This window comes from Corvus kubaryi, unplaced genomic scaffold (genome assembly GCF_017639235.1).
Source record: "Corvus kubaryi isolate FWS band 111438036 unplaced genomic scaffold, C.kubaryi_AGA036_p1.0 132, whole genome shotgun sequence".
Classification (NCBI taxonomy): domain Eukaryota; kingdom Metazoa; phylum Chordata; class Aves; order Passeriformes; family Corvidae; genus Corvus; species Corvus kubaryi.
The window spans coordinates 2,327,468-2,351,753 of NW_024580666.1; the positions used below are offsets into that span (position 1 = coordinate 2,327,468).

General features: G+C 40.0%; 1 protein-coding gene across 3 annotated transcripts in view; it reads right to left on the minus strand.

The window, feature by feature from the left end:
* LAMA3 (laminin subunit alpha 3) overlaps positions 1-24,286 on the minus strand; it is a 111,354-nt gene that overhangs the window by 22,363 nt on the left and 64,705 nt on the right. For all 3 annotated transcript variants that reach the window (XM_042029749.1, XM_042029760.1, XM_042029739.1), the window contains exons 35-49: positions 23,914-24,054; positions 22,430-22,594; positions 19,456-19,557; positions 18,431-18,514; positions 17,254-17,484; positions 13,415-13,528; positions 9,682-9,791; positions 7,736-7,816; positions 6,235-6,341; positions 3,538-3,588; positions 3,002-3,153; positions 2,354-2,464; positions 2,143-2,254; positions 1,391-1,558; positions 72-268 (exon numbers count right to left, since the gene is read on the minus strand). In XM_042029749.1, coding sequence (XP_041885683.1) covers positions 72-268; positions 1,391-1,558; positions 2,143-2,254; positions 2,354-2,464; positions 3,002-3,153; positions 3,538-3,588; positions 6,235-6,341; positions 7,736-7,816; positions 9,682-9,791; positions 13,415-13,528; positions 17,254-17,484; positions 18,431-18,514; positions 19,456-19,557; positions 22,430-22,594; positions 23,914-24,054 — 1,926 coding nt within the window. The remainder of the gene's footprint in view (positions 1-71; positions 269-1,390; positions 1,559-2,142; positions 2,255-2,353; positions 2,465-3,001; positions 3,154-3,537; positions 3,589-6,234; positions 6,342-7,735; positions 7,817-9,681; positions 9,792-13,414; positions 13,529-17,253; positions 17,485-18,430; positions 18,515-19,455; positions 19,558-22,429; positions 22,595-23,913; positions 24,055-24,286) is intronic.

Genomic DNA, 24,286 nt, shown 5'->3' on the forward strand with positions numbered 1-24,286 from the left:
TCAAAAGCAGCAACCAAAACCACTTCTTATCTTCTGAGGTTTAACTTTTTTCTCCTGAACCCAAACATTACCTTAATGTCTTCTAACAGAACTGCATTATCTCTGTTTAAGCCTGCAGCCTCCTTGATTTGTCCCGTTGCATCATTCAGAGCTTCACGAAGGTCAGTGATTTTGGATTCACACTCATTCAGTGCATCCCTCACAGCTTTAATAAGCCCATTATTTTCTTGGTGGTACTTTTGTAGTTCATTCTTAACACGTGTCAGTACTGCAGTATCAGGACCAGAAAGAAAAGTTTTGTTCAGAGAAGAAGGGAACCAGAACGAACTTAGTTAAAAAGGGCTTGACATTTAGGATTCTGAAGATGTACTTGTGTGAACTGAGCATCTTCTGCAGTGCTAATTCCAATGCTGCTATAGCAAAGGTACTATTCAACATCTCACTGGATCAAATCTGCTCACTAGTTTGCGGCTGAAGACACAGAGCACAGATAAATGTTCTCTAAATTAAGTAAGGATGAGGCTGATCTGAAAATACTAGTTTTCTTTTTTATATGGAAATAACATAATTTCATCAACAATTTCATCTACAACGTAGACATCTACAACTGTGCTGGTTATCAAAGCTTCCTCTGTAATCAGTGGAGAGATATGGGCACATTTAATTTCAAAGAACATAGGAACACAAAAGATGTCAAATTAACCACACTCTTAAGCATGTCCACTTCACTGCCGACAAAACAGGATTCAGAAGAGTCACTCAGAGGTAGGTATCAAGGTTCAAGGTTGATGGAAATTGACTGTCACTCATACGGTCCTTCATATTCCTCTACTATGCCTCTGGTTAGGAGATAAGCCTTTTCTTGATGTCTCTGCTGTCTGGAATCAAGTTTCTGAATGTCCCAATCCAAAACACATGCAGAGAACATGACAGGGAGTACAACTAGTGCAACTAGAACTCCTGAACCTCCTCGTCCTTGTATGATCTGGTCCTTGGACTACTCTAGCGGCTTCTCAAAAATCTATTGTTAAATTAAACATGCAATTCCTCTAAAATAACTCTATGTACCACTGCCCATCTCTTACAATACACAGAAGTATTGCACAGGTGTATAAGGATTGGCTACATCTTTATTTTACTGAGATTGATGTAGTTACAAAAAGAGGATCTACCGGGTTTCTTCCCCAGCTCAACCCATTTTCATCTACGACAACTAAAAATGCCTTTAAATCCCCTCCAGAACTGCCACTTTCCTGTTGACTAACAACAGCTACACATCTCAGAGATACACTGCAAAAAGCCCCTCCCTCCACTCCAACCCAGTCAATAATGCTTCAGATTTAAGACTGATCTTTCTAGAAAGTCTGAAGCTGAGAGAACAAGCACTTACACTGCTGAGCTTCCGTTCTCTCCTTCTCTGCCTCAGCTTGAAGTTGGCTGAAGTTGCGGTTCCGCATCTCTGCCATCATGCGATGAGCTTCGGCCAGTTCTTCAGAGGCATCTCCCAGGGGCAGGTTGTTACCTCCTCCATTTGTACCAGCTATCTGTTCCAAGAGCACTGAAAAAAACCACTCTCAAAGTTAAAAAGAGGATGTGCTTAAACCTATTCAAAATGCTCCAATGATGGGGCCAACCTCTTTTCTGAGATGGATCTGCTTCATTAACAAATTCAGCAATAGGCAAGTCTTATTTTTTCCTTAATGAAGCAAATCCATTTTGCATTAATTCTATTAGGACGAAAAGTATCCCATGTCACACAACCAGAGATAGTAAGACAGCACTGGCCTTGGAATTTGTCCCAAATGACCAAGTTCACAGCAATAATTTTAAACTTCTAACTTTAAAGAGCCCATGATAACAACCCAGAACAAAGTTAGACTTGAGTCAGGATAGTCAAATTTGTTGCTCGAAATGTCCCTGTAGTGAAGCTTCTCTGTCCCTTTTCACTTCATAGGGAGCACAGGGTCCTAAACTAACATTATATACTAGATTTCTAATAGGAAGAGTGAATTCTACAGCTATAACAAAATTCTGATTTATGAAGTTGTTTTCTAAGAAAACCTCTTACGCTTAATTAAGAATATTGTAAATAAACTGAAAGGACGCTCTAAATCAAAACATGAGTTAGGAATTATTTTTTACCTTGTATATTGTTGACCACTATTTGTATTTGTGAAACCAAATGCTTTCCTTTCTGCTGAGTTTGGCCAAAATTATTAAATAATCTCTCAGCTGCTTTGTAGTTCATTTCAGCCTAGCAAGGAAAAAAAATTATTAGATTGAAAGTATCTGGATACAGCATGCTAATACATAGTCAGGAGATGTGAATTTTTAAATAGATTTGGTAAGTCACCTTTTCCTGGAGAGCATTTAAATCACGATCTAGTTTAAGGAATTCTGTCTCCAATTCGTCTACCTTTGAACCTTGATTATGAACAACAGAACGGTAGTTGTTCAATAAGACCTGAAAAGAAAGGAAAAAACCAATCTAATGCATCACCCATTGCACAGCAGAGAAAAAGTAAAAACTTCACTGGATTAAATCTTTATCCAAGGTAAATAAAAGCAGAATTACTGATATGAAAACTGACCAATTCCTTCCCTGAGGTTTTTATGTGTGAGTATAGCAACCGCTATTCCAACCAAAGAACATTTTTTTAGAATCAATTTTGGTAATGGCAACTGGAATGTTGGGCGGTTTCAGTAATGCAGAGACATGAAGTGCTTGAAAAAGACATAGCTAGAGGGAAACCTCCGAGATATAACTTCCAAGGTGAGCAGGCCTCACAAAAAGCACAGATACTGATTCTGTTTCAGAGCACGACATGGGAACCACAGCTACATTCTAACAGGTGAAGCCCAGTGCTGCCAGCATATGGTATTTGGAATCCAGGGTTGATGTATGTCTCCTGACAAAACTGACAAAACTATGGCAGAAGTTTCTGAGTTCATTGCCTATCCACTCAATCTGAAATCTACTTTTCTGTTTCTGTATGCCTACCTTTAAGTCCTTGATGCGTGTTTCCAGGTCTCTCATCTGCTCCAGGGTGTGGGTACTTGCATGGACACTTTGCAGCTGAGACTTGATGAGCTGAAGCTCGTCACCTATTGTGCTCAAATCCTTCAGCAGTGTAATCACACAGCTATCACAAGCTGGAGAGAGCAATGGAAATCAATATGTATCCTTGATATTTAACACAGAGAACATTTCGCTGAGCACATTAATAAGTGACATGCGAATGAAAAGCTTTGAAGCTTGTCACCTGGTGTTGCCTAAAGAACAAAGGCAAAAATAAAGCCTGCAGCATAAAGGAAAGTGACCCAAGTCAGAAGTAAGGAGGAGGTTCCATTTACATCTGACTAAATGAGCACCTCTTTAATCATTTTTCCAAGTATTTGGTTGAATGTTTGCTTTCAAAACATTCATTACAGGATACCTCAGTCCTTTTTTAAACTCTGTCACCCTTAAAAGAGTCACCAGTATGTATTCAGAGCCAGCTGAAAGTAATCCAACTGCAGATCTATTTTATTACTTACCATCACAATCTTCATTGGGATCCACATCTTTTGGTTCATTATTGAAACATTCTGAAATCACAAGGTTATCATTAGTAACCAAAGTCTTCTTATGGAAATACTACTGAATTTTTTCCCTCACTTTTCATGTTTGGCAGCCATTAAAACATGATGGTGCCCTTTCATAAATCCATATCCACTGTGAATGAGCTGAAATGCTCAGAAGGCTTAAACGTGCCAAAATATTCAACTCCCATTTATGCCTTGCTGAAAGCAACGCCTTTTCCATCCCTCAAAAGAAACCTATTGTACTCCCACAATATATGCTACTTGGGTAGCAGCAGGAGACCCTCTCACACCAAGTCTGCCAAATGTATTGCTAGAATTTGCCTAGAATAACACCACCAGGATTGGATACAAGCTTATATCGTTAAAGCACTTTACCCAGGACATAAGTTCAAACACCTTTATCTACTTTAGTATCCAGGTTCAAACCACAGGTTCTGATTCCCCAAAGAATGTCTTACCCACAAGAAACTGAGAAATATTTATGACCTTCCTTCATGCCTGTCACAGCTTGCAAGATTAAGGTATTAATCAAGCTTAAGAGAAATCCACAGTGTGTGCACAGATGGAGGCACTGTACGTAAGACAAGGCACGCAGCTCGGACCACAGACGCAGGTGGTATATAACAAACGCTGCCCTCAGATTTTCCAACAAGCCAGCACAAGTGACTTCCTGTCCAAGGCACTCGTTTGGTTTTTACAAACTCTGTTATAAGAAGCTTAACAGTCTCCAGGTGCATGTGGAGTAACATCCTGGGATTCTAACTTCTAGGATCCTAGGAAAGGAACTGGCTCCTAAAAATGCCATCATATAGGACAGGAATCTCCCCATCTTGGTGCCCATGTTCCTTCTACAGACTTGGTCCCAATGCCAAGCTCTCATCTCCTCTTGAAAATGAAAAGGGCTGTGCATCTTGGTCAAAGACTGAACTTGATGATCGTGGAAGTCTTTTCCAACCTTAATGATTCTATATCTTTTCCTCTGAAGGAAAAGGATGCACTCAGTATAGGCTGCTGCTGCCGAAGAGTCAACAACAGCTTGCAACTTGTGAGAGGATACAGTGATAAAATTGGACCTGAACTTTAACAGCAGCATGAAACAGCCTGGAACAAACTGCCAAGCTGTGCCATTTCCTTTAGCACTTGCACATTAAGTCATCAGGAGGTTAAACGGGATTGGTAGTGATTGCTGCCACCAAAAGGAGACAAGTCACAAAGAATATATTTTTAAGAGAAGGAAGGAAATTTCTCTGAAATTCAAACATCCGTGCAGTTCTGCTGTTGCGTAATTCAGCTAACACCAGACACATTTCAGCTGTCGCTGTGAAGCACCAATTAAATAAAACTATTATTACAGCTTGTGCACCAACAGTATCAGCCAAGAAATCGTGAAGTGCTGGCCAAGCGCCCAACATCATGCAACAAGAACCTGCCAGAACATGCTGTGCCAATGATCACAGAGGGGTTTATTCCTACTGCACAGAAAGAGACGGCTGATCAGGATAGTTGGAAGAAAACAAACTGGCTTGTTTGTCCTAGCAAACTCTTGCTTCAAAAATAAAGGAATGATAAAACATCAAACACTGCTTGGATCTGTTCCATACAAGGTATAATATAGAGATGTATTACTCCAATGGTGAAACGTGAGATGAGAACAAGCTATTGAAAAATTGCACCAGCTGCCAACAGCAGTTCACATCACTTGCTGTTTTCCTAATTTCTGTGGCCAAGAAAAGACAATGGGTTCCTTGCAGTTACTAGACTGCAGTATGAACAGCAGTGCATAGAAATGAAGAGTAGGGAAATATTTGGAATTATTAGTTGGAAACTTCACTAGCATATGAGGAAGAAAATCTGTCTACAGGGAAGGAAAAGTGAATTTTTATTGGTAATGAAAATATGGGAGAATCAAGGACATTTCAGGAGCAGTGGCCTGTGTTTCTGAATATAAAAGAGTATCCCAAGGGACCAAGGTGAATCAAGGTAAAGACACTCTGAAGAATGTGACATCAGGCCCTTTACTTCAGAATTCTAACAGATAAAGCAAACATATGCCCATGGCATTACATAAGAGCTTACAAGTAGTGAAGTACATATGTGATTGATTCTGGGAAATCATGGATGTCTTAGCTAGCAGAGCAATGTGTAGCAGGATTTATAGAAGAGCCTCCTGAGTCAGGTTCTAACTTCCACTGTAAATGCAGTCAGCTTGGATACCTAAGAAGGCACAGTGCCTGATGCAGACACTGAAGATTTCACTAAACTGTGCCAAATACATTTTAAAAAGGCATATTGAGGATGCTCAGTTTCCTAAATCCATAACAGACTGGCATGATATGATTTAACCATGTCAGCAGAGAAACCATGACATATTTAAAAACACTGCTATGAAAGAAAACCAAAATAAAGTTGGCAGTATTTATGAAGGGAAATACAGGATAAAACAGTTTAGAAGGGTAAACCTGATGACTCAGGACAGCCCTTCAATCACTGTGGTGTTATGTTTTGGGAAACGTTACATTTTGTAAAACATTATCCACAGTTCTTGTAAGTCTAGATCTTTCCTTCACTTCAGTTTATCCAAGTACCTTCCTTCTTTGCTTCCCAAAGAGAAAACAATGCTCCCTTCCATGTTGACAGGCCCTCACATACCTCCAGTCAGGTGGTCACAGCTAGCCAGCTGCCCATTATTATTACAGTTACATTTCTGACAGTAGCCTCCATGTTTTTGTGGATTTCCAAAGTATCCAGGAGCACAGCTAGATAAAGAGAAACAAGTAATTTTTATTAAACAGTTGAAGCTAATTTTGTGAAATATACTTTCCCTTGAGATAAAAACCTAGTTATTCTCCTGAAGAAACTTTCAAGAACTTTTGAGTTCGTGTCTTGACTCAGACAGAAGAAATATATTTTTGGTTTACAGTATCCTCTGCACTATGCTAAAAATATCTTTGTGAGCGCTGCAGAATTTTTTTCTAAAAATAAAAGAACTCCCACAGTGCTCTTGTAGGAATAAGTCACGTAATCTGAAAAAGAAACAATGCACACAGATACAGACATACATACACAGAAAATTTGACAAGGCTTAACCAAGCACATCATACCATTCTGGTCTGTCATCCCACCGAAAGCACGTATTAAGGAGGATCACACTGCATCTCACACAGGTGAGATTTCAGCAATGGCACTGAGTGACATCATCACCCTTCTGCTGCGTGATACCCCCTCTTGCCTCCTGCCAGCAAAGCAGTCTGTGTGACTGATCTCTAAGTATTTTAAAGGTAAAATACATTGTTCAGACTGGATAGCTAATATTTCTAGAAGTCACTCTGTGGTAAGACCTATTAGGGTGGTAATGCAGAATCAAAGGGCCATGATGAGCAGCTGAGGTACAGCTAAATCTGGAAAATATCTATAACCTGCAGATTAGACAGGGTCAAAGGCACCAGTCTTGAAGGATAAGACTATGTCCTGCTGTAGGTCCTATGGTCAGATGAGACATCATGACTTACTGGCCTCACATTTCCAAACCAGACAACACCACTCCATTACACTTCAGGTCTCTCTGAATTTGCAACTAAGTGAAATTGGTTCCTCTGGCTACCTGAAACTGCCATGCTGTTCCTCTCTTGACTTGCCAAACTGCTGCAATGCTCCAGCAAAAGAGATGGCTTCAGCCTGGTGTGTGTAAGCTCTGACTGTGGAGCATATCAGAATGATATGGGATGAAGGGTATGGTGCTAAATGTTACGTAGCTCCTGTTGGATAAGACCACTGAGGCACCATTGTGTACACTGGAGGAAGGGGGAAAATGTTTTTAACTTGGAAAGGGGTGAAATAAGAGGGAGTCATTATTACCAGGGTGCAGGATAAGACAAGGCATAGGGCACTTAGGCAAAGAGGGAGACACCTCTTTTTGGTAAAGATGGTGCAGTCAGTAGTCTGTGGAGAATTGCTTTCATTTCTCCAGGGAGCACTGGGTTTGTGACTGGAATTGCACTACAGCAACACTCTCTAGCAGCTGTTCATATAAATAGCTACTCCTTAGGTACATGCACATACTGTGCATAGGTGCCTGTCTGTATGTGTCTGTCCCAACACAGACATCCCTCCTTTCATTGTGTCTCCTGGTTTTGAGAAGCAGGTTGCTCACCGTTCACAACGAGCTCCTGTATAGCCTTCTTTGCAGAGACACTGGATTTCTTCACCATTTGCCACACAGCCAGTTGCAAATCTTTAAGAAGAAGCAAAAATATTATTGTGAGCATATGATCAAATAGGTTTTACACTCTAGAGGTTCAGTTTAATGACTTTCAGATTAAAAAGTTTTTACACCACCAAATTACTTCTCAGCTAATTTAATTGCCTCTAGATAATTTACTGTGACTAATTCTTTGAAGTTTCATATTTTTTTGTGTCAATTATTTCCTTAGACTAAAAAAATTTCATTTCCTGGCCCTGTGGACTGAGTATAATAGTTCACTACCAAAAGGAATACCTAAAGTAAACCTTAATAGTGATGTCATAAAATAAAGTCTGGGTAGCTGGTTTTATCTTAGTTGGCAAGAATCAATAGCCTGTGCTAGACAACATTTCCTCATGTTTGTACAGCTTTTATTTTCTTCCTTTTTAATGGATGAAAACATTAGAGGATCTTTTTATGTAGCTAATATGTTTAGGGTTTTTTTAACCTGGATGAAAACATTAGAGGATCTTTTTATGTAGCTAATATGTTTAGGGTTTTTTTAACCAAGGCCAAGTAGAGTTGTGCACAATTTTTGGGATCCAAGGATTTAGTTAAAACAATGAATATTTTTCTTTGCTCTTTCAAGCAGACTTGTGTAGATTCAAAGTTCAGTGTTTGTGAAGGAAAAGGCAGGAGGTAAAGCAGGGCCACATTTGCTATTTTCATTTTTAATCTATGAACAGTTGGATAAAGCAAGTCTGTGTATCAAAGACAGAGGTCTGCACTAAGAATTGCTGGAATTTGACTAGATGGAAAACTGTCAACTCCAGTAATGCCAGGTGGGTTGCATTTCCTATGTCAGGAATGGTATGCACCACCCTAATCTGGAGTTATGAAACTGCACAGGTTCATGGTCTCCCTAGATATTGCAGAACTCTGAAAGCAAACAATGACTAAAAACATGTTCAGTCAGCCTCAGGCAAGCACCTGCAGAAGAGGCTGTCAAAACCAGATCTATCAGAGAGTTCTCTGATAAGTGATGAACCTGTCTATTGTCTGATGGTGTAAATCTCTTACTTAAGGTTACTTGGTGTGTGCTAATGCACCTGGCAAATACTATGTGGTGCTTTTAGCAATTTATAGCTTAGGGGTTTGGTTTTGGGTTTTTTGGTTTTCTGGTTTTTTAATTTGATTTTATTTACCATGTTTCAGAACTGACCAATGATGACAATCTGGCTAAATATACCATGCATTAAAAATGCAATTTATTGCCCAATTTTAAAAGCCTGGCAACCTTATTAGATCCAAGAAAGTTTCACTTTTTCACTTTTCATCTCAGTATGTTTGCACTTCAAACAGAGCTTTCACAGGAAAAGCAACCATACCCTTTCAGAGTTCCAGATATGTGCTTAAGACCTTAAATGTTTTTATATCATTTTTGTATCTTACTAATTTTTCTGAATTTCTATAAAAGGCTTGTTTCATTGTTGCCTCTTATCACCTAGCCAGAGAAATGGTGTTAAACATCTTACATTCCAGTAAAAAAGAAAGATTCTGGATATGCCCAGTGTAAGGGAAAAGACCTTCACCTCTATTTCTCACTATGAAGGAAGTGCTGGTGGTTTTGAAAATAAGCCCACTACTACTGCCTGGGGGTCCCCAAGGCTATGAGCAATGTGCCTCTGAACTTCAGGATCTGAATGAGGATTGGAATACTCAGCTTATTAAAAAAGGCAATGCTGTGAGACAGACCACCAAGCTCTCAGTATGAGAACAGTGAATAAGACCATTATATTCCTATGGTAGCAGAGTTTGAGCTTTGGGGGCTTTTTTCTCTCTCTCTCTTGTTTTTTTCCCCCCCTTTTTTCTTCTTCCCTCCCCTACTTGACTCTCCTTACAAGCTTTTACTGTACCTGTTTGTATAGGGGCAAGGGCACTCCCGGCAGGAACCCTGAGTGGCATCTCCAAAATAACCATCTTTACAGTGCTCACATTTCTCCCCAGCAGTATTATACTGACAGTCCTTGAAAAGAAAACAAGCAGGACAGTTAGCAGTACTTTATCACTCAATATGGCTTTACTGTTATTTAAAAAAATGCAGCTAATTTGCTCAGAGAGTATGTTCTTTTCCTTCCACATAATCCAGCCTTTATTGCCAAACTGACTTCACAACCAGGATAGAGCAGTTTCAGTCAATTTTCTAACTGTAGAAAGCCCAATTTCCTCCCTCTTGTGGAAAAGCAACAGATAAACAAGTTGAATTCAACATATTTTTAAAGAAACTCAATCAGATGCATAGTTAGTAAAGGAGCATACCATTAATGCACTCTTGTCCTGATATTACAATTAAAAAATCACTACGTTTATATAAAACTTCAAATTTTGCATCTTAACACTAATTAGAAAGCAGATACAATCTAAAAGCATGCAATCAAGTCCAAATAAATTCCTTTAAAAAACTCATTAAATAAATACAAAAAATTGTTTCTCTTAGTAGATTCAGATCAGAATTGAGTTTCATGTAGTTTTTCCAGTGTATGTGTTACCTGTATCTTTCTGTAGTAACTGGAATAAATGATGGAAAGCAAAAGCTAAGAATACAACTGAAACTGATGCATCTGAGCCACTTTTTCCATGATAAAATTGTTGGGAATTGTATCTTGGTTTAGAAACATCCTTAATTCTAGTGCTAATTGTCATACATTTCTATTTTATGGAGATAGAATGAGGAAGTTGCCTTTGCATTACGTAAAGCATTGCTAATTTAAAATAGAAATTGTTCAAATACATAAGAATCATAAAAATACGTAAGCAGCCATAATAAAAATTCCAAATGACCAACACTCAAGAGGCATTCACACTCCCAAGTTCTGCAACTGTTTGTCTTCTGTGCAACAGACTGATTGAATGTCCCACAGAGCTGAAGGATTACTAACAAAGCAAAAGATGGAAAAAAGAAAGCAGGAAATTGGCTGGAAGTAGTCACTGAGCAAACTGTGCTTCCATTTCAGGGATCTTGATGGCTCAGGGCTATGTTTGAAGACCCTACTACCATGACTGGCAGAAGAGGGCGTTCTCCCCTACAAATGAGAAACAGTTCTGTCTTTCCCATCGTCTCTAAAACTCTATTCTCCTTCACACTTCCTCACACCAGATTCCCTCAACCACGAGCTCTTCCCTCAGGTAGTAACACCCAATTTGTTTTCATTTTTGGTTAAAGAATTAAATCTGTGGCTCACTGATAAAAGGTTCTGGGAGAGAACAGGAGAAGCTCCAGCTGCCGCATGAGCCATTCGACACCAAGTATCACAAAGGCACTATGTTTGCAAAAGAAACCATTTTAAAATGCGGCCTCTACAAAAGCTGGTGCATATGTTCCTGCAAAAATCTAATGGAAAATTCAGACTGTTTCTGAAAAACTACTGTCAATTTTTATAACCCTGAATAAGAAATTCAACTGCAGAAAGAGTAAAAGAGATGTATTTAAAATGTATGTGTTGGGTTCATCTTAGAGTGACCTCCTCCCACCCCCCAAGTTTATATCCTGCCTTTTTGTTTTGTTCACTCTATCTATAGAAACTGAAGCAATTCTGTAATTGCAAAGAAAATTTCAGCTATTTCACATATAAGCCGCTCTAAATGTGCCATGCTGCTCCTCTAGCTTCATGGAGCTCCCTAGGCACAGTGCAATGAAGCCAGAGCAGCAACTCCCTCATGGGTCCTCCTTCAAGTATTACAGGGTCAGAGACACCCCTGGAGTCACAGCACCTCCAATCCATCAAGTATGGCAAACCCTAAAGGAAAACTTCCAGTGGACTCCACATGCACCCATATGGTACAAGGAGGTCAGAGCACAGTGTGTTAGGGCCACAGCAGAACCAGTGAGGTTACGTCAAACACATGGGGCTATGTGACATGAAGCAACATGCCATGGGATCAGCAAGTCTTGGCACCATGCTGCTGCTGAGGGAATGTGAGGGAAGGGCAGGGACCATAAGGACACAAAGCCTGATTAATGGCAGAGAGATGCCTTTTGCCCACACATGAGAACCAGGTCCAGCCTCCTCCACCTCCTCCTGCCCTCCACTGTCCCCTGCTTCCAGGGGAGCACTCCTCTCCTTCCACCAGCATGCAGCAGCAGGAGAGCAACTGCCTAAGCCAGGGAGGGCTGTGCTGCTGCCACAGGGGAAGGAGCCAGCCTGGCTTAGCCTCCCTCACAAAGTCTCCTCTGGAGGCTGTCGCTGGAGAGACACTGACAAATGTAGGTACTTGTGTCTGGGGCTCCAGGTGAGGAGCAGGAAACCAAGCGAACAAGCTTTGCAATTTGGATGTGGAACTTGATGGCTCCGCAGTGGGAAGCCTCCTTGTCTTCTCTGCACCATGTCAGGTTTTTGTCCCATGGCTCCTCTAGAGACAGACTTGCTCTTGGCTAGGCAGAGGTTCATGATGGAAATAAAGGCCCTCAGGGCTTTCATTTTTCACCACATTATTCTGGATGACTTTGCTTGCCCTAAATCTTGTCCCAGGACCAAGGGCTGATTTAGCTCTATCTATCTGAAAGTTAATTCAGCTGTGAGAAGGACAGGATAAAGAAAACCTAGATCACATACTTCATGAGGTGAAAGTAAAATTTGCCTTCATAATTCTAATCTGAAATGAAACTTCCTGATCCTTCTTGCTGTGCTGCAGCACTTTCCTGTCATGGCCTGTCCTGCCCCTCCGAAGCAGCAGCCTGTAAGTCATCTCCCAGAATGTGCTGAATTGGTTTATAGTTTCCATTAAAGCAACATGGTTGGTTGAAACAAAGTCGGGGAGGATGACATAATGCACAGGAATGCACCGCAGGCACAATGGATGCACTGCGAACAAGGAAGAAGTAACAGAAAAGTCAGACCATGAAAGATGTTGGCAATGTTCTTGTTTACACAGCACATGAAAAATTAGTCAAAAGTTTTTAAGGGGGAATTTTTCAAGACAAACTATTCAAAGAAGCATCATGGATATAAACCGGAGAAGCACAGTCAGCCAAGTGTCACACTTCCATTACTGAGGGCTGATCCACTCCCATGGGGCTGCTTTGGGTTTAATAGAGAGTGCCAGGGAGCAAAATCTGAAACAGCTGAAATTTTCTAATTAGTCTAACTTCTATTACTTTTATTTCATCTTATTGAAGTCAGTATTTTTTAACCCACCTAGCTGTACACTATGATTAGTGGAGATGCACTGAAGCTGATTTTAACAAGAGATTCTGCAAAGACTATGCTATGCATGAATGTGCTGTTTGTCAGCATCATATAAATATTTGTAAAAAGCTCAGGACTGCAGATGCCAGGATAAGACCCATATTTATTATAAATAACTACAAACATTTCCTTATGTACATGTTTGGTGACTTCTTTGTACCAGGAGCTAACAAAAATTACAGGGGAAAGAAAAAACGAAGACAAGGACACAAATTATTCCAATCACCCACAGTTACATTAAATGTACATTTAAGTGCATGCATATTATGCTCATTAACAATATAAAATTGTTATGAATGAGGCATACAAGGATTATTCTTAGTTGCTTGGAATTTAACAACCACAGTATGGTTTTTTTCTCCTTTTCCTCCCATTAATTTATTGAATGTCACTAATTACTTACAATACATTTTCCAGTACCATCTTGACATCTATTTGAATTTCCATTGCAGCTGCAGGGCACACAGCGTCCAGCAAATAATCCCTTATTCTCACGATAAAATCCAATGCTGCACTCCTGGACAGCAAGCAGAAAGAAAAAAATTGGTGAGCATTGGTAGAAAGTTTTACATGTGACGAAAGTGTATTTTGAAAGCGTTGTCCATTTCCAAGGAGTAGTGAAGGTGTACATTTCCCTCCAGGCTCTCCTAAGCTCATAATGTTGTTTAAGTTTTTTAATGCATTAAATAAACAAATTTCATCTGAACCCTGTGCTTTAGACACTTTGGTAGTAATGATTCAATCAATAAATTGACCCTAACCTCAGAGCAAAACACATTTCCTCTGTCTATCTACAAAGGTGTAGAATATGATTTCTAAACCACAGAAAAATATTTGAGTATGAGAACACTGTAGTGTGAATCTAAAGAAGAACATCTGGAAATCTCACTTACTAATTACTGGTTATATCTTGATATTAATTTCACTACAGTGTATTCCTGGGAAATAATTCTGGATACCTTTTACATACATTCATCACGACTTCCACAGTTTAGTCTACCAAGAGCTAAAGCCACACCTAGACACAGCTGGGTGATGTAACAAAACATACAGTGGTCTCATTTCTAAGTACAGGCTTGCCCTGGAGCCCGAGGAAGCATGAGAAGAATGTTCCAACTATTGAGGGTACAGGAGCAGGAGCACAGCCTGTCAGATCACAGTTGGATTTAAACAGGGAGCTGAACCAGAGGGACATTATGAATGAAGCAAGATACATCAAGTTTGTTTGCTTACAGCAGGGAGGTAACTAATACGTTAAAACCAGGTTCTTGCTTGGCATGGGCAGGGAAAGCACAAGGAATTCCTCCTGGGCATGAAGCCCTCCTGCATACAGATCAAAAATTCACACCAACCTTCTGGCATACTCCTGGTGCACCAACCGCACTAAAAATGACTGGATATAAGTCTATCCTTTCCATTCTGCAGCACTTTTTCCCTAGGAACTAAGCTGGTGTGGTGCAAGGAAGATCAGAGGCTGTACAGAAGCAGGAAGAAAGCTGTGCTCCCCACGAAGGCAGCACCTCCCAGGTTCCTGCCGCCAGCAATGTTCTTGTGAGCTGCACCTATGCCTTGCCTCTGCCTCACGGGCAGGGGCTGGCCCCAACAACACGCAGAAAACAGGAGACAGTTGAACTCTAAAGCCATAAATCTTTTCTCATAGTAAGTACACCACCAAGACTGATGGGACCAATCTGAAGAACAAAGGGTCTGTGGGATGGTGTCACAAATCACATTCCAGTGGTTGGAGGTACAAGTATTTATGCAGAGGCAGGATGAACCAGAGTTTTTCAATGACAGAACTATCAGAGGGAAAAAAATATTCATCTTTCACAAGGCAGATCCCAGATGGAATACTGAGTTACTGCTGTTGAAATAACAATCGCTACTGGCACCTTTGCCTTTTCTCTACAGGTAGGATAATAGAAAGAAAAAAAAAAGTAGGCAGAATACTAATACCATCAACAGCTTTGCATACTGACTTCGCTGTGAGCAAGGACTAAATTTAGCTGAAGTTTTTCAGATACATTTTTTAAAGGGTGAATATTTCCCCTGAATAACAGGGAGCCAATATACACAGCTTCAGAAGAAATCAGGGCCTGAAATACATTAAATAGCATGACTAAGTAAAATATATGCTCTAATGCATCTAAATTTTATTTGCTTAAAGTCTCCTTTTGGAGAGAAAAATAAATCACAAATTTTAAAAATACATCTAATTGCATTTGGAAAAAAAATCTGTACAGCCTTCTGTTTTTCTATTTATGCTGTCTTTAAAATGATACATTTGGAGTACGTGGGCACTTTGTTTTTGAAGCAGCATTTGTGATTCCACACAAATGATAAATTTATTCCACATGAAGATAAAGCTCTAGGCACTTTCAAGTGCTTTTTAGGATCATTATTTTCAAGTAAACAGCAATTTAAAAGAAACCTCTTGTACACACTTTCGTTAGTAAAGTACTTTGAGACATTAGATTAATATTCTCATTACTTCTATATAAAGTAATGCATAAGTTGTTACCAAATTAGTTCATTTAAAAACAAAGTGAAAGAAGGAAGCAAGCGAGGAAGAAAAAATGAGCAAATTACCTCTCTTGGATAAAAATCCATTTGAACTTGTTGCCACTGGCTCCTCTCCTGAAGGTGGGGATAGGAGAGCCTCTGCTGCATATCTTGTGCTAAACAACACCCAAGGGACACTAAAGTGACAACCAGCCATCCTACATTTCTTGGCCGCTGTGCTTGGGCCATCATTTCACTTTGGCTCCTCTGTGAACATTCGCTGCTCTCCCTTCGGTGCTCACCGTTCCTTCTCTTATTACGCCCCCTTCTTCTCCAGCTTCTGACTCAGATTAATGAGGTTCTGTGCCGTGATGGGCCCCACCTTTAAACTTTATGCGTGAGTCAAGTTGCTCAGCACACAGTACTGCTCCTGAGGTTAACAAGTAACCCCCACAGTTCCTGTAGCTCAATATATACCTAAGTTGGGGTGTGGCAGGCATCACCTCCTCCCCACCTACGGCAGCCAGACAGAGCTCGGTGATTACAGCAGTAAATCACTGCCTGAGTAATGCTGCATAAACATACGGGGCTTACGAACTACCCCGTGAATGTCTTGATCACTTCCTTTGGCTTTTTATTTATTATATTATATATATTATATATATTATATATATTATATATATTATATACCAGGTTTCATAAAAAAACCTGTTAAACTTAGTTTAACCAAGGCAGTATGTTGAAAGCAATGGGATGGCAGTAGAATTTTCAGTCAGTGCTCATCAATTTGTGTGTGGCACAGAGGAACAGAAGTGTGAAATAATCAAAAATATTTCCAGAATGGTTATTCTGCAGATGATGAATTAGCTGTCCTGAGCAGTGGATGCACACATGAAATGTAAGCCAGCCATACATATTTTTGTTCAGTCCCTCTGCAGCTGCTCCAGCCTAGATATTATACATTCATTCTCAATTCAAAAAGCTTTTGCAAGGTTAGTACAGCAATTGCTACTTTATGGTAACGCTCAACCATTCTCTGAGAGTAATTCCTCATACTTTGTGCACTTTGTACACTGCTTATCTCTCTGGTGCTTTATTCTGCTGCACTGGGTGCTTACATATGGCAACAGCCAAGCTCTAAGCTAAGCAAAGTGACAACCAAAAGAATTACAGCTACAGGAACTGCATCAGGGACAGGATATACTGCTGTATTGCCAGTTTTCATCTAATGGTATTATTTTGCACAGCCTACACTACTTTTCATACACATATCTCCAAATATTTTTTGCATGTTAATTTCAGATTTCACAGGTTTTTCTATACAAGTAGTATCCTGAATTATCTGGATTTGGGCTACTTCCCTTGGATCCTGCTAAAATAAGAAACACCGAGAATCTTCTCTACTGTGTATGGTCTCACAGACTTTGAGTAAGTAAATTCTGACCTTCTACCCATTAAACTAAGAGATTACTCAGCCTCTCAGAGGGCATCACAGAAGAATTCCTCATTACAGTGCCTTACACCTGCAAAATGACATTCGCAGCTCCATAAAAGCAATCATGAGTAGAATAACCCTACAGTGCTTCTTAGATGGTGAAAGCACTTGAGCCATTGAAAGCGCACAGGCTTACAAGGAGCACATTTAATTACTTTAATAACCATCCTGTTCCTCTAACTAACCCAGCATGTGTAGCTGTAGGCAAAAGATACTGGCACAGTCTGGAGGCGAACGTTTCCTACCTGGCACGAGTCCCCGGCGTACTGCGGAGGGCAGGAGCACATCTCCACGCTCTGCGCCACGCTGCCGCTGCCCTCGCTGCTGGCTTCCTCCAGCCCAACCTCGCCCAGCGTCAGGCGCTGGGTCTCCGTGAAGTAAAGGGCCCGGACGTGCAAACCATCCAGCGCCGACAGGATCATCATCAGCTCTTCTCGGGACACCAGGGTACTGCTGCCGGCGTGCCTGAAGTTGCCCTGCACATTGACGGTACAAAACGAGCACAGTGCTGCAGTCTTAAAAAGAGTAGCTTCAAAGGAGACCAGAGGACAGAAGAAGGGAGAAAGCACCCATGGAACAGACTCGTCTAGTGCCAGTTGGTGTGGGGTGAAAGACACTCCAGGAGAATAGACACAGGATGGGTGGAAAAAAGAATAATGAGCATAAAGAAAGGGATGTAGCTTTTACTGTGTAAGGTAAGTATGGCTTTGAGGTATTGAAAAGTGAAGAAGCCTGTAGGTTCTTCTTCAGTCATCCAAATCTCTTTTAGATATCACCCACTGAGCCATAAAAGGGTGAAGGAAAATGCTTTTATTTTTAACAGAAAGTGAAGTCCTAGAGACCCAGTCTTTCAGGGCTGCCTTCACATGCTTTCTTGCTGCTAATAAACACAGCATTGTTGAAAACTGAATTTGGCTTGAAGAAACATCTTTTTTGCCTGCATATGAAATAAATAACCCAGATTGACCTTCTGAGCACAGATTTACTGTAGGAACAACCCCTGCTAAATTCACCTATCTGAATGTTGGGCACCCCATTCTAAACCAGGTACCTAGACACCAAGGAAAACAGGTAACAATTCATTCCATCCCTATTAAGTACAGTCTGCAGCTGCAATGAATCACCTTCTATTGAGGACTGATTCACTATTACTCCACAGGCCCTGGAGGGAGTGCTAAGGGCTGTATTGGACAAGATGCCTAACTCAGAGGTGCTAAAATTAGGTGTCATGAACCAGAACCCAGGTTCAATGTGGCAGTACAGAGAGATAAAAAATGTTTTTTGTATTTAAGGTCTACAGTGTTTAAGTTTGTACTCATCACTGTTACCAAGTATTTGGTATCTCAGCACATATTCTGCATGTGTGTATTTCTATGTGACTCTGGGAAGAAACGAGAAGGCCATTCCCTTTTCAGTTCTTACCTCAACCAGCTGCACTCGGCCATAATATTGGCGATCAGGCAGTGGGTTGTTGGGATCCATGTAAACAACTTCCATTTGATGGCCCTATGTGAGAAAGAGGATATAACATTGCTGTTTCACTGCTTTTTATGGGAAAGTGTTCAGATGCAATAAAATTTGGTGAAGCACACTAATCCTTTTCTTTGGGGGATTAAAACTAAGTAATACTAGGAAAACTGTACCTTTTTCTCAGGAAAGTGGTCTAGTGCCAGCAAAGTTTTCACTGCTTTTGCCTATTAACAACATTGTTTTCAAGTAAAGCACCAAGAGAATCAAATTAATGATGATCAATTTTCACAGGAATTAGTTATTACTTTAGAATAAAAGTGGTTTTGCATTTTGAAACACTCTCCTTTGCATCCTGGTGCACCAGCAACTATGGGTATTACTAGTAGTTTATGACGTATGCTTCCCAGTAAGAATCCTAGAAAATTGAATTAGTACTTCTGACGGTCTGAGGAAACAAAACTCCCCCTTGAGAATTTCAACAAACAGTTAAGGATTTCAATTTTGGCCCTAAAGTGGTTAAATTAAAAAACTGTTAACCTAAATTGCTTTTTTATTTCGGTCCCTTGAAGCCCTACAATTATGCTTAGTTTTATGCCGAAGAAAATTCTCACAGAAAATGAGATTAATTACACATGAAATCCAGGGCATCTTTTGCAGAGATGAGGCCATACTTGTTGACAAGTGTGCAATGCATTAATTAGGTTTTTTTTCCACGGGCATATTCTACAGAGAAAATCCTCTTTTATCTTTTTACTTGCTCAAATCAGTTATGCTTAACAATATGTTACTTTGGCAACAGCAACAGATGTGTTGCTGGCTTTGAGGAAAATGCAGCAAAAGCACTTCTATAAAAACACAGCCAGTTGTTTTAATAGTTAAGTACACTATAAGAGCAAAATTAGCCATAGTTGTTAAGTAACATAAAAAATCATAGTATTCGTGTTGCTTATAAGAAAAAATAGTATTTCAAAGCTTACTGTTAGTCGTATATCAGGTTTCTTATCCAGAAGAACCATGCCCTCACTAGGTAAGCCAAAAGATTTCAGTTGGTAACTTAGGAAGCCACCATATGAAGAAAGCTGTAACAAAATGCACAAGACCAGAGATACTTTACTGCACTATTGCTTGATAATAATATGAATTTGTATTCCAGTTTATCTCATCTTCCAGCACTCACACTTGCTCTTTGTTCTTTAGAAAAAATATGAAAATACTGTTGTTTGTAAGAAATTACTTTCTATTTTGTTTACTGTGCGTATCTGATACAACTTTTTGAGCAGATACTGTTCTCTGAAAGGTTACCTGCATCATGGGGTTTTTTCATACTTGGGTTCACACCACCTGTGTCATGGAGAAATCACATGTCCACATGAACAGTCTTCCCCTGACTGTACAGAACAGATTTGCATCAAGAGCAGACATAAGACTGACAGTGAAAGTGGTGGTAAACCTAACAAATAGCCATGGATAAAAAGAAGTCAGACTAAGCATGTTTAACGGTGGGTTTCAGGGGCCAGCATTTTCTAAACTTACTAAAAACATGAACACAATCAGGAAATGTTTGCTCCACTTTCAGGACAGGATTTCTACTGGTATTGGCTCTGCTATAAGTAGACTGTAGCTGCAGGCTGAGCTGAAACCACACTTCTTTTGGCTCAACTAGAGGTGACCACAGGCAGCCTCAAACCCAACCCAACAGAGGGCTGCTGCCCAGAACAAACACAGGCAAGTGTGTTTGAACCACCCAACAAACACAGCACTTCCCTGGGTGCCGTGTGAGTGACTCAGTACAAAACACTGGGAGCAAAGGAAGCTCCAGGCACAGCCTAGATTTTGTTCCAAGAAGAGACTTGAGGGAAGGTTTGTGGGTACTAAGTGAAATCAGGCATTTTGCCATGGATATCCTATTTTGGTTTGCACCTCTTGGCATTTGCCCTTACATCTTACCCTTGGTTTTGCCATGGAAGAACTGCTTTGTCAGGTTCTGCTGTTCTACAGGTAAGCACCACCTTCAATCTCCCCTTTCCATATCTCTGATGAATTACAAACAAAATACTGACATCTCAATACTAAATTTGTTCTTTGGATCACAGGTCCATAATTAATGCTATTCTCCTTAGCCAACTGCATTTCCAAAAGCATCATTTGGAACATTGGTTATAGTTTGCCAGCACAATCAAACCACCCTGTATAAATAAATTCTTTTACAAAAACATAAGAAAATTCAAATTAGAGTTGATTTCCTGTTAACATGTTTCAGAACTGCACCATTTGAGAGGCTTTGTTAAATTACTTGTTTTTCAATGTGTTTTTTTTTTTGTAGGACAAGATTGATGTTACAAATGAACCTCTGTATTCTGTATGTATTTATTTTCTAACGTCAAGAGTGGTCTATTAAATAGAATGTTAAAACATAAAAAAAATGGGGACAACATGATTTGAATTTCTCAATTACTCTTAGTTTCTGTACTGCTATACATCTTACATTTGGTTCCCTTTAAACTTTGTAAACAAAAGACAGAGAGAGGAAAGAAATGCACTCCACTAAATATAAATGTTCCAGTGGAACCAGTTAAAAGGTTTCAGATCATGGAAAACAGTATTTATACCCTCATCATAATGAAAAAAAGCTGAAGCAATCTTGTTCATATTTTCCAAAAGAGATGCTATCACTGGAAGCAGACCAAACCCTGACATTTTAAAAACACAATAACGTGAATAATCGGTAAATTTATGAACTTGTAAACTCACAGCTAGATAGCATTTTGGTGGGACATTCATTACTGCAGTATTGCCTGTGCTAAAATATACACTCACACACAGCATACAGCAAAAGCAGGACCCAAATTAGAACTATTTTATTTGCAGTGTTGTCACTGTAAATGAAAGCAAGTTGTGGCAGGACTAGGTAGATACTGTGACATGCAACATAAAACTCATAGCACTGATCTTAATAGCTGTGTTTAAAAAGGGTTATTGCCTGCTTTATATCTTGTTATGGAACAACAAAAGGACTTCTGTTTTAACACTGCAGGTGATAACATATGCTTTAACATGAAATTTCTTCAAAAAATAATTTGTAGTCTCTGAAACAAGAACCTTTATAACATTGACAAAAAGCACCCCAACTAAATGTGCTGTTCACCTGAGATACATAGGAGAGCAGGAGGAAAAATACTGCTCTAGTCTTTAAAATGAGGACTAGGAGAAACTTAAAAAATTGTACCATCTTTCATGCCTTGGTGTCTACACCATTTGTTTTCTCTTGTGTCTCAGCAGGATTGCATCTGAAAAGCCTGTGTGTCCTGCAACTGGCTGGTAAGTGCTGGCACTGTCAGAGTTCCAAAGAGAGGGCCTCTGGGCCTGGAAGTCACCATCGTCCAAGTCCCCTGGTCAGTGTGATTCTCAGGCTGAGATGCTGATGGTATTAACCATGAGCAGGAAACTGCTCCTATGCATGAGTCGAGAGAGCAGCAAGCAGTCCAAAGAACACAAAGAGCAGAAAACCAGTTGATGCTTTTCCCAAGCAATGTATCAAAAGCAAAAGGTTGCGGGTTTTTGTGTGCCACTGAGCACATAATCACCTTTTACTCTTTTGGAAATCTGCCCAGGGCATACTCTAGAGAATCCAAAGGATTGACAAGTCCCCTGTGTTCTGGGTTTCAGAGCAGCTAAAGGTACCAGCTCCTTGAGCCATTTGAGCCATTGAGCTCTTGATCATGCTGTTCACATAAAGACCTCTCTGGCACCAAGCAACATGAATTAATTCTGTGTTATTGGTTGATTGCAACACTGTACTCGGAAGCAAAATGTTGTGGTTCCTGGCATAACAGGTAAGAAAGACAAGGGAAGAGAGAGAAACTTATCTAAGAAAAACAGTGAGACTCTTTATCAATGTTGGCAAAAAAATGATTACATGTTACTAAAACAGATGAGTTAGGTGGCATTTACCTTCTCTCCTAGGTAGGATGGTGGTGCTTTCCAGTACAAATTCTGCACAGAAGCAGGCAATTCTTGAACATCAGCCACCACACTACTACTGACTGGATTGAAAGTGACTGGAATCTCAATATTTTCATCTACTGCCTCCAAGTGCCAGTTCCTCATGTCCACAAACTAATGAAAAATACATAAAGGAAATAAAACTTTGTTTCATCCTTTATTAAGCTTTACCAGCACCAAGCAATGAGAAGAAATTGTTTAGCCTCTGTAATTCCCTGACCATGACATCCAATCCCTTCACAGCCAGCGTAAATCTTCACACAATGCATGGACCTCAAAGAGAGTGTAAATGTAAAGATGTGCCAGAGCTACTTGGGATGCAGGCATTTGGTTTGTCACCTGGAAACTATATTCTATCTCCACCCACATGAAGACATAGCCTTTTGGAGGTGACTAGGAATTGTGCACACAAACCCAAGGATATAATTTGGAGATGCTTTTTTAACTCCATTCCAAAATCAAACCCAGGGCACTAACCTAAAAGACAGTTTGGATCAGGTTAACAGTTAGGGAGGGGACATGGCATGACATTTTGGAGTGACAGGCAATGTAGCCTAATATTCTGGCTCTTTAATGCATATTTTATGTCTATGGCTGCTGTTTCATGAAAGATCACGCCTCTTTTAATTTATCATCATGCTGGAGGAAAGAGAGCATAATGTGTATGTATCAGAACAGTTCTGGATTCTGGTGTGTTGCCCTTGACTGGCCAGGGCAATAAAACAAAAAGACGTGTTCTCATAAACAGTTTTTGGTGAGAACAAGTAATGCCTAGAGGAAGTTTTCTACTGATTTCACTTAGGCCACATTTTTACCTTTTGCTTCTAAACAGTAAAGGGCACAATCTGGATTGCATATAGTCCATGTCTAAACCTTAACTAAACTCCTCATCCACCATTCTAGCTCTCTTCTCTTTTCCTGTCCTTTCTCTCACCTTTTTTTCAGTCTTCAGCCATTTTACTGTTCATTTATGCTACTAAAAATCTTTATCATCATCACACTTGATGTCATGTCTCTTATAGGGAGGGAAGAAAGACAATCTTTACAACCTCTGTAGAATCTGTCACAATTCTTAAGAATGCATCTATAACATACACATGTAAAATGCTATGTGCTTATCAAAGCATCTTGAAGGAGATCACTGACACAGAGTTTGAAGACAAAGCTAGCGAGATAAAGGCCCACTCAACTTCAGTCCAACTAGTGACTTGTTAACAAACAGGTGAAAAGGGCCATTTCTGCTGAATGGCACTTTCAGACTACACCTAATCTTAAGAAGGCTGCACTAAATCTTCACCCGGAGAATTCCTTGGAGAATATTTCTCATCCTTAGAAACTAATAAAATATATTTTCAACTCTGGAAGAAATCTGGAATTTCCTTAATGGAACAAGTGTAAGTTCATGATAGAGAAGAAAAAAATCTTTGGTACACCTTGGTTCTACGACGATCCGTGCTGCGACAGTTGCTGGTTGCCCCAAAACAAAAGCAAGGTGTGCATCCCCTGGGGTTGGAAACATCCAGATAAAAAGATCCTGGTCGGCAAGTGTCACATGCTGCACCTTCAACATTTTCCTGTTAAGGCAGAGTTCAAAGAAAATTCAGTGCTTTTCTTTTTGCTTTGCTGAGGTCCCCAAAACTTCCTGCACATGAAACAAACCTTATGAAAGAATGTTTATTTAAATGTATAGAAACAAATGTGTGATTGTCTGGATAGACTGTATTCCAAATGCAAATAAAACTGACTTGGAGGCTATCTTATGAGCTGTCTTTCCAGTTTATAATGTGAGCCACTGAGTAATAAATA